A 10,764-nucleotide genomic window follows, 5' to 3' on the forward strand; every position below is an offset into this window, starting at 1 on the left:
CCGGTCGGAGAAATCCGGGTACCCGACCCGATACCCGACAATTACCCGGTCGGAGAAATCCAGGTACCCAACCCTATACCCGACAATTACCCGGTCGGAGAAATCCGGGTACCCAACCCTATACCCGACAATTACCCGGTCGGGGAAATCCGGGTACCCGACCCGATACCCAATTTGAAGTTTTTCAACTACCCTTACCCGACCCGATACCCGACAATTACCCGGTCGGAGAAATCCAAGTACCCGACCCTATACCCGACAATTACCCGGTCGGAGAAATCCGGGTACAAGACCCGATACCCCATTTGAAGTTTTTCAACTACCCTTACCCGACCCGAAATACAAAAATAACTACACGCACAGGCCTAATATTGCTCGAAGATTGGTTTGATATGCCAAACGAAATCCCCGACTTTTAATTAAGAAAAAAGCTTTAAAGTTTAAAGTTTAAATCTCTGACTTACCCAGGTTTTCCAGTATCCTTAAGAACTCCGTTTTTACAAACAAGACAAGACACATTTAAATCACCCAACAAATTTATTATTTTTTTTTTATGAGAAAACAATTTTGTCACATTCAATTTGTTGTTGTTGTTTATACGTTTTTCTTTAATAGTATGCTGGGTACGACTAAATTATTGTTCGAGAGAAAAAAAACCAAATTAACGAGGGCGGGCTAAATATTTTAATATCAGAATTAATTTAATAATAATAATTATAATAATAAACTGACAGCTTGGTACTAAATAATTAAACGAATTTTTCTTGCGCCCCTCGTTAATTTCCGTTTTATGAACAATCAATTATACACGTGATAAATATCTGTTCATTTAAATTTTTAATATATATATATATGTATAATAGTCTTAAATTGAACCCAAAGGAAATATATAGTAAATAGCCTTAAAGTTGACCGCAATTATTATTATAAAAAAAAAAAATTAGAACGTAAAAGTCAAATTATTCCCGCATCGTTCGGTTTTGGTTTATTTAACGCGTTAGAGTCTTGTAAAGTCACCTAGGCTTTTTCTCTCTTAACACGCACTGCGATAAGCGATGTTTGGCAGGATTTTAATGTAGTTCCAAACAGTTCCATTTTTCGCGCACATTTCGGTTCGGTTCGGTTTGGTTTTTTATATTTCTTAAACCCTTTTTAATTTCATTTAATTTAATTTAATTTAACCCTATCTAAATCAATTCAAGTTATTTTTCATTTTTTTTAATTACCGGTGATGTGTTAATTAATTGTTTTTCTTTCAAATTTAATTAATAATTAACCTAAATAACGTTTTTTAATTGAAATAAGCGAAGAAAAGGGATTCATATTGTCATTTTTTTTTTTTTAACTTTTTATATAGTGTTCCATGTTTTTTTTGTTTTCCCCGATAAACACTGGTGATTTTCATAAATTTCACATAGGGGGACTAGGGGGGTGTAATAGTCTTTTTAAAATTGTCCCTAGTTTAGTTAGATTAGCAACGTAGTAAAAAGAAACAGACCCCTATTTAAAATTCGCCGCCATTTTGAATTTATTTTTACGTCGGTCATTTAGAAACTTGCTGTTTTAAATGTTGCAAGAATTCGTAATAAGAAAAGGAAGATTCTGATCGATCATCAACCATGTGTTGCGCAAAGAGATGCTTCATTTTACTGTCTTCCCTAATAAATTTAGTAACAATCGTCGGTAATTACTAATTTATTAACAGAAGGGGATAATAGAAGAAGGATGACACTCTGTATCCTCTTAATACTTCAGTTACGTAACGTCATTCTTCCCAGGCGAGGGTATCCCTTTTAGTTTGCTTTCCCGCTCATCAAACTACAAATGGGTAACTCTCGCACCGTAAGGTGAATTCTATAGCTGTTTGGCACTAAATCCCCAGCAATCAACCCACAAACCTTGATTGTCTTGACGTGGGACAAAAATGCGCAAGCGCATGCATGCATGCGTCTTGCCAAATATTTAAACGCTAATAGAGTAATGATGAGGGAACTATTTATCGCGTATGTGATTCGGTTTAGTAACCTTGCTCTAAATGTTCCTTCCGATGTTGGGAAGAGTGACGTTACACTTACCCCGATTTGTGCTTGTACACTTCTCTCAAAGAGAAGTATTATATACTTCTGTTATTAATTGACGTTTCTTAAGTTTGAAATTTTTTTTTTTTTTATTTTTAGGTTAAGTCCGAAGTTTTGCGAGTTTTGTTAACGTTTCTGCGCAAAAACTTTTGCAAAATGAGCTTAACAACTTAAAAACACATACCTGATAATCAACAAGGGAGCGTGGAATGGCCTCTGACTTAATATCCATGAAATGAAGGTCCTAAATCGGTTATTTTCCGGTGTTTCCAACTCGGGGACTTCATACTGTAATGACAATTAGTGAAAAAATTCCTTGGAAACTCTAAAATAAAGCAGCAAATTAAACAAACAAACAAACATACCATTCCATCGGGTACTCTGCTATAATTGGGCACTCCTAAGACATTTTGGCAAAAATGTTCGTTAACGTTCTTTCCAACGTAAAGATACATATACTCCAAGGTATCCAACAGATACGCGCCGTAAGAGTCAATTTTCTCAAAGGATAATTGAAGAATTGGTGGTTGGGGAATAACAACGTCATTTTCATTTAAAGCATTCTATAATTAAAGTTGTTAATTCAAAATTAAATAATTAAGGAAGTAATTTAAATTAAATTAAAAGGGTTGTAACTTGTAAGGGAAAGCTTACATTATCGTCCAAAGCGTGAACTGGATAAAGATTAGGATAAACGTAACTTAGAAGATAAGTTAAAGGTAAGGTTTTCATTTGCTCCATTGCAAATACTCTCTCGTCCAGTTTTGTACTTATAGCCACTCGGAAAGCCGGCTAATTAATTTGAAACTCTTTGTTAATTGATTTATTAATTAATGTAAACCAAATGATTTTTCTTACGTGTTTGAGAAGAGCAATAACATAGAGAGGCACTAAACGCACGGAGAAAGGGGACATGAGAGCTCCCGCAGTTTGAGAAGCAGTTAAAGTCATCTTGAAAGCAATTAGAATATCAATGCAAGCATTAATAAGAGCGTCCCTCGCATCTGATAACGAAGCTGTAATACTGCGGTCCACAGCTACGGAGATAAGACACAAAATATTACTAATTAGAGATTAAATCCAGGGGTGTGCGAGTACTCATTAAGTTCGAGTATCGAGCCGAGTACTCGACTCTATACTCGATAACAACACATTGAGATACTCGAGACAGATTCGAGTAGCTTTTTCAACATTTTAAATACTCCAACAAATACTCGAGTCCGAGGCTTACAACTATAGCAGACGATGAGTTCATGATCATTTATTTTTAAAATCAATTGTTCAATGTTTAATTGATCACTAACAATCTTTTTGAACTAGTTCGATATTAGATAATTGAACATCTTCTTCGTTATTTTCAAGAAATTAACAAAATTGCTACTCGACAAGTCAATATTTGAGACTCGATAATTACATTACTCGAAAGAACCAAAATTTGACCTATCTAAATACTCGATACTCGAAAGTATTTTTGAGACTCGGATACTCGATACTCGATAAGAAATTAGTTTTCGATACTCAGACTCGGCTCGAAACCGAAAAAAAAACGGGACTCGCACACCACTGATTAAATCACTTAAATTAAAATGTATCATTAATTAATTAATTAATTAATTAATGTAGTATAATTCGCACCCATTTTGGACAATAATCCAATAATAGCTTGTTGATCTGCGCCTCCTAAAATCTCGGTTAAATTTGAGGAAACTGGAAGGCTTAGAGTATGAACCCTTATTCTCCGTTCTCCTTTACTAGAAGTATAAAGAACGGCGGCTTGGAAACAAACCACGTTGGACTCCGATAGATTCTCTTCAATAGAGATCTGCATTCCAAATCCACTGTCGGGATTAATATTGGGCAACGAGAGAAGATCAGTTGAACGAACGAAAAAATTCCCGTGGAATGTGTGAATAGACAAGCCTCGTGTACAACGAATCCTCATAACGGCTTCAAAACCAATTTTCCTGGTTAAATATCGTCTTAAATCATTCTCGTATCGTTCGACTTGAACTCTATTCAACGTCTGATGATATCCGGGGTAATAATGCACGCAACCCGACGAAAACTTCGATACGCAAGCCAAGGTCGCCACGTCGCAATATTGCATACTCATTAAAAATAAATCAACCGCTACTTGTTGCCCCGAACAATCCAAGGCCATTTTCTTATAAAAATCGCTAGCGGGACCCAGAGTTTGATTACTGATATCTTTAGCAGCGCGTTGGTTCGGATCTTCCCTGGGTTTTAAAGCTCCAGGACCAATATTGGGTAATGTAGCTTGCATTACGGTTACTCGTCCACCAACCGGAGACTGAGAAAGTAATTTAATAAGGTTTAAAATGAAGGGAAAATGATTTAAATAAAACTAATTAAGAAATAAGATTGATTAATTAATTAAACATACCACCATCTTGAATGCAGCTTGAAGCGCCGCACCCAAGGCACTATTTGTATCATCATTCTGAGCAAAACGTGTTGGCAACTCCGTTAAAAGTTCTTGAAGAAGAGCTTTATTTTCGTTTAAATTTACTAGTAAGTTATCGGGTAAAGGAACAAACATTTCTGCGAAAGAAAACGATTAAAGTCGAACATTAATGGTCTTAAACCTTCATCACTTACCATCAATATCCGATACAACCATCATCTGAGGTCTCGTCATTCCTTCGCAAAGGCTATAAAAATGTACGGCACTATCGTAAGTCATAATTCCAATCCTAGTACGAGCGTCTCCTGGTAAATTATCTATTTCGTCTACCAGAACTTGACAGAAAATGTTCAAATAGCCTAAAAACCCCAAAAACCAAAATATATTAACGTAAAAACGAACATAATTAAGTACATTCAATCTTACCCGTTTCAATGGCAACGTGAGAAACGTCTAATAGAAAGAGATAAATGGCTGGTTGAGGCGGTCTTAGCATGTATTCAGATGGAGCTATAAATTCTATCGTAGCGTTTTTAATTTCTGGTCTCCTGCTTGGGTCTCCAAATGTTCCACTAGAGGGATCGTAAAAGAACTCTTCCGGTACTGAAATGAGTGTGAAAATTAATTACAAATGAAATAAGCTTAAAACTACTATTATTTCAACTTACAATCATTTATTCTATAACAAAGATTGCATTTCCACCTTCTTTGGTCGAGGAAGGACACGAAAGGATTGATGTACGTGCGACAACTCCTACAACGAACTATCGTGTTACACTGAATCACAGGAAGGTGCTGCGAAGACAAATGAAACCATTAATTTGCAACGGTTTCGCCTCTGTTGCAAATTACAGAAATTATTCAATAGAAGTGAAACCCTTACGCTAACGTCTTTGAAGGGATGAATAAGAATTCCCAGTGGAAGCCTTGATTTTTGAAGTAATGATGAATTTTCAGGGACTTTTGTTAGTGTGCATCTAAAAATGCTATTGGATACCAAATGGGCGGAAAAAGTTAATGTCTTCGATTAACTTTCAATCTAAATTATATAGTACGCTTACTCTGTACTACAATTTGCTTTCTCTTGGGGCAGAATAGGTTTAGGGGGCTGAACGGGAGTTGGAGGCAGAATATGCCTATCTTGTAACAAATTTACACTATCATTACCCTGAAAATTTAATTTAAACTCAATTAAATTAATTCTAAACCCCTAAAAAGTGAAGAAACTTACCCACATCCTGGAGAAACTATTATGAATACTCATTCCAGCCATTCTAGCGTGCAAATGTGGGTCATAGCCTCCCGGGACGCCCCCAACTGGTCCCTCGGGAAGGCCCATTTGAGGAGGTCCAGGTTGTCCTTGAGGAGGCATCATACTCTGCTGTCCATAGTTGTTTACGTAAGATTGATTCACTGGTGTCATTGCACTGTGACTAGAAGTTCCTTGACTGTAGCCTGTCTGTTGGGGGTACCTAGGTCTCTGAGGCGCTGGGGCCAAGGGCGTCGGAGGAGGGGGAGGTTGCTGTTGTTGAAGCATTTGAGGAGGCTGTACGGGAGGAACAGCTTGGGGTTGTTGGGTAACGGGACCCATTGGATGGTGGCCCATATAAGGAGGCGGTACCATAGGTCTAGATTGGACAGTACTACTAGGAGGAGGAGGAATGGTAGGGAAAGACTGAGGAGGTGTAGGTACCCCCAAAGTTGGAGGCGCTTGACCAGCCAATGCTTGAAGATTTGTCGTGGAGTTTACCGGACCTTATTAAATTGGCAAAAATGGGGCGATTTAGGATCTTTTATTTAAGGCGGAGTTTGACACGAGAACGTAAAAGAATACGGTGTTAAAAGCTGCGAAAACACCTACTGGGCCTAGGTGACGGGAACTGTCCCTCCATGCTGTCATAGATTCGATTAGGAAGGGGAGAAGGATTTCTCGAGGAGCGTGCGGAATTTGGTTCTATTAAATTAATAGAAGAAAGCCAGTGGTGAACGGTTAACAAAAACGACAAACTCAAATACGACTATAAATTATTACGACAATTAAGACAAAATAGGCTTATTAATATCATAAGTTTATAAGATATGTTCCATAAGTATTGTAGCATGGCTCCGTGGCTCACGGACTCTTTTTCCTTTCTTATGGGAAAGGACTCTCTCCTTTCTTGTGTGTCGCCAAGATGTATGGAGATAGTTTAAGAAGGACCACCTAGATTTAACCAGGGATGGGCTCAACCCCATCCCTGGGCCTTCGGGGTGCGTGCGAGAGACGGGAAATGGGAAACAGTCAGTTTTGGCTTGAGCGTGGAGAATAAAGGTTCTGTTTCTGCGAACGTGGTGTATTTATTTGATTTCAAACACTTATGTAGTTAGTAAACTTAGTCTTTCAAACTACCTAAAACACCGCTACAGTATGCAAACGTCATACCATAGAGTAGTGTCGGTAGGGGGGGGAGTAGACTGTGTATCCCTTCCTCTAGGCGCGCTTTTGTAAGAAGGGATACTGTACGCGCCTGGTAGGGGGATGACACTGAGCTAAGAGATAGAATAGAGTAATGTCAGTTCTACGTATGCAAACGTCATACCCTTCTATCTTTTAGCTAAGTGTCATCCCCTCTTACAAAAGCGCGCCTAGAGGGAGGGATAAACAGTCTACTCCCCTCTCTACCGACACTACTCTATACTCCGTAATGCTAGAGACTAAAGGCCTTTTCAGACGTTACAACTCTTGACTCAACTAGATGGGTCAAAAAAGTTGAGTCTATCAATTTTTAATTTGGTGACTCAACATGTCCAACTTCTGTTCACACGTTCCAACTAGTTTACTTAACTCAAGCCGACTCATCTAAATGAGTCAAAAGGTTGTATCGTCTGAATAGGCCTTTACTGAGAGATAGTTCGAGAACGACAAGCGAGAATTGACTACACTCGGTTTTGCACGTGCAGTTCATCTTCCTATTTAGTCTGTACTAAGCCTAAAAGCCTTTGACAGCGCCCCTGGCACTATGACGTTTCACCCACGTCACTTTAAAAGGGCTAACCGGCGCTGTTGGGGTGAAGTCCGCTCTTAGTTCAGGGGAAAAACACCCAGCTCTTGGCCATAAGAAATGGCGCCACCGTCGCGGTGGGCGGGTAAGCAATATGCTAACCAACAGTTTGACCCCCCCCCCTTCACCCCAACAGCTCCGGCCAGCATCTTTAAGACAAGCTCTCAGTAACCAGTGACAAACTTATGGAACATATCTGATGAACTTATGGTATAATGTTTTAAAAAGTGTGGAATCGTTTTGAAGATTAATGATAACACATTGACATTTTGTTAAGACAATGCGATGCTCAGAGTGACCACAGAATATTTCAAGACAAATTATATAGGAATTTCTATCAACAAAACGGATAAAATGAGAGGAAAATATGGCGTAAGTATTTTTCAGTAAAATTATAATAGCAGAAAATAATTTTATGGATAAGGCAAATTTGAATCATAGAAAAATAATTAAAATATGTAAAATATAAGAAACATTAGGGAAATATTTAAGGAAAATACGCGAAACATATTCTTGAGTAAAACTAAAATTGTAGAAAATATTTTTACGGAAAATTTAAATTTTAAGACCAATTAAATACCTGATTTTCTTTAGATTTTAATTTAAAAAAAAAAAGAAAAATAATTAAAGTACGTAAATCACAAGAAACATTAGGGAAATATTTTAAGAAAAATACGCGAAAAATATTACTTAGTAAAACTAAAATTGCAGAAGATAATTTTATGGAAATTTTTTTAAGACCAATTAAATATCCTATTTTTTTGGATTTTAATGTTAAGTCATAGAAAAATATGTAAATCACAGGAAACATTAGGGAAATGTGTTCACTAGTCTAAGATGGGCACACTATATACTTAAATTAATCATTGTAATCATTTTTAATTTATATTTTCTACCAAACCATTCCATCTTAGACTTTTGTCATCACGAACATTGAACTTGTGTAAGTTAAGGTTCATGCAAGGTACGTCAATTAATGATACTATAAGCTCCTACACACGCTCAACTAAGCCTACATCAAACAATAACTATACATAAATAATTAAAATTAAACTCACCAGAAGAATTTGTAGTTAATCGACCTTGGCTGGAATTCCTGGATATATTACCACCACCAGCAGATATTGGTGCGTGTGGTGGGGGTAAATTTTGATATGCCTGCTGTTGTGGCGGTGGTGCTTGTGTAATAGTTCCAGGACCAGAAGGCACGGAAGAATAAGAAGAATAAGGAGTATTGATGATTGGAGGTGGGGGCATTGGCCCCCCGCGTGGACCAAAGTTAGACTGTTGATCAGTCCAATTTGGGGCAGCTGCTGTTTGACTTGAGTTAGTCATAGGAGCACCATTCGCGCCAGGAACACCGTTAAAATTTGTCGGGGTATTATTGTTTTGCATTCTATAAGGTCCATTTTGTAATGGTCTCGAGATATCTCCGTTTATAACATTCATGGGAGGTTTTGCTGGAAATTGTCCATCCATTTTTGGGGGTCCCATTTGAAATTGAGGAGGCATCATTTGTGGGTTGGGAGGACCCATGGTGTTTTGTGGCGCACCAGGATTAAAACCAGGAGGGGGACCCATGGGAGGCATTCCAAATTGGTTTGGTTGGGCCATCATATACTTTCCTGTAAAGATAAAGGAACAATGTACTGGTTTAGTTGAATTTCTGATGAAATGAGGTCAAAGAACACTTGTTAGCGTAATTAACCTTGTAATATTTAGCGTACATGATCAATAAAATTCTTAATTAATGATTGGATACATGGATCAATGCCAAATTATATAAAAAAACATCTTGAAACTTTAGGCCTAATTTTTGTAGCTACAAATTGCAGGTGACGTGTAAGCCTTTTTAACTTTATAAGAGGTTAAAAATTGATCAGGAATTCAAGGATAAGGCTAAATTTAAAAGGTAGCCGAGATTAGATAGTAATTTGTTGGCGTACTAAAAGATCTACGAGGAAAAAGTGGCCTACTGCAGCCGCCTTTTTGGCAAAATCATGATAATCATCCCCATCTTCTATGGCCAAGGCTTAAGTTTAGAGAAGCTTAAGACGTATTTACCTTGTTTATGGAACTTTCACGATTAAAAAATTATAAATTTCTATAACTAAACTTTAAAATTCAATAGAAAATAACGTAACATTTAAAGTTTAAAAGGCATCGCGGCCCAAGGCCGATGAAAAATTATACACACGGTGTTCTCTCGCGTATTTTCGACGTCATCAGGGGCGCCCGTCACAAACTATACCGGAAGCTTAACAAGGCGCTTCCAACGGTCAAAGCCCATTGCTTCCAAAGCCCGTTTCTTCCAAAGCCAAAATCATTTGGAAGTAACGAGCCGGCTGGCTGGATCGTTACTTCCAAAATGACGCCCCCTGCAATACGATTGGTTAAAAACATATGGTAGTAGGAAAACTCCTAAGAAATGCCCCACCCAAATCTCCCGGTGCGTGGACAAATCTCCCGGTGCGTGGACATCTCCCGGTGCGTGGACAAATCTCCCGTTGCGTGGACATCTCCCGTTGCGTGGACATCTCCCGTTGCGTGGACAAATCTCCCGTTGCGTGGACATCTCCCGGTGCGTGGACAAATCTCCCGGTGCGTGGACATCTCCCGGTGCGTGGACAAATCTCCCGGTGCGTGGACAAATCTCCCGTTGCGTGGACAAATCTCCCGTTGCGTGGACAAATCTTCCGTTGCGTGGACAAATCTCCCGTTGCGTGGACATCTCCCGTTGCGTGGACATCTCCCGTTGCGTGGACAAATCTCCCGTTGCGTGGACAAATCTCCCGTTGCGTGGACAAATCTCCCGGTGCGTGGACAAATCTCCCGGTGCGTGGACAAATATCCCGGTGCGTGGACAAATATCCCGGTGGGTGGACAAATCTCCCGGTGCGTGGACAAATCTCCCGTTGCGTGGACAAATCTCCCGTTGCGTGGACAAATCTCCCGTTGCGTGGACAAATCTCCCGTTGCGTGGACAAATATCCCGGTACGTGGACAAATATCCCGGTGCGTGGACAAATATCCCGGTGCGTGGACAAATATCCCGGTGCGTGGACAAATCTCCCGGTGCGTGGACATCTCCCGGTGCGTGGACAAATCTCCCGGTGCGTGGACATCTCCCGGTGCGTGGACAAATATCCCGGTGCGTGGACAAATCTCCCGTTGCGTGGACAAATCTCCCGTTGCGTGGACAAATCTCCCGTTGCGTGGA

At 39.2% G+C, this 10,764-nt stretch overlaps 1 protein-coding gene across 4 annotated transcripts in view; it reads right to left on the bottom strand.

Annotated features, from left to right (window-relative positions):
- Positions 1-518: 518 nt before the first annotated feature.
- Positions 519-10,764, bottom strand: part of Sec24AB (Protein transport protein Sec24AB) — an 85,811-nt gene continuing 75,565 nt past the window's right edge. The window contains exons 1-16 of one of the 4 annotated variants that reach the window (XM_089847486.1): positions 9,609-9,794; positions 8,603-9,169; positions 6,365-6,457; positions 5,735-6,258; positions 5,565-5,671; positions 5,387-5,489; positions 5,172-5,298; positions 4,930-5,106; positions 4,698-4,862; positions 4,483-4,640; positions 3,714-4,389; positions 2,937-3,115; positions 2,733-2,870; positions 2,444-2,641; positions 2,263-2,366; positions 519-1,658 (exon numbers count right to left, since the gene is read on the bottom strand). In XM_089847486.1, coding sequence (XP_089703612.1) covers positions 1,544-1,658; positions 2,263-2,366; positions 2,444-2,641; positions 2,733-2,870; positions 2,937-3,115; positions 3,714-4,389; positions 4,483-4,640; positions 4,698-4,862; positions 4,930-5,106; positions 5,172-5,298; positions 5,387-5,489; positions 5,565-5,671; positions 5,735-6,258; positions 6,365-6,457; positions 8,603-9,161 — 3,423 coding nt within the window. In that variant the 5' untranslated portion in view covers positions 9,162-9,169; positions 9,609-9,794 and the 3' untranslated portion in view covers positions 519-1,543. Of the gene's footprint in view, positions 1,659-2,262; positions 2,367-2,443; positions 2,642-2,732; positions 2,871-2,936; positions 3,116-3,713; positions 4,390-4,482; positions 4,641-4,697; positions 4,863-4,929; positions 5,107-5,171; positions 5,299-5,386; positions 5,490-5,564; positions 5,672-5,734; positions 6,259-6,364; positions 6,458-8,602; positions 9,170-9,252; positions 9,392-9,608; positions 9,795-10,764 lie in introns of those variants that run through there. The other 3 variants (XM_089847487.1, XM_089847485.1, XM_089847488.1) reach the window with 3 other exon arrangements.

This window comes from Phalangium opilio, unplaced genomic scaffold (genome assembly GCF_054372755.1).
Source record: "Phalangium opilio isolate 3A_F unplaced genomic scaffold, DU_Popi_V2 ptg000082l_1, whole genome shotgun sequence".
NCBI classification, from domain to species: Eukaryota; Metazoa; Arthropoda; class Arachnida; order Opiliones; family Phalangiidae; genus Phalangium; species Phalangium opilio.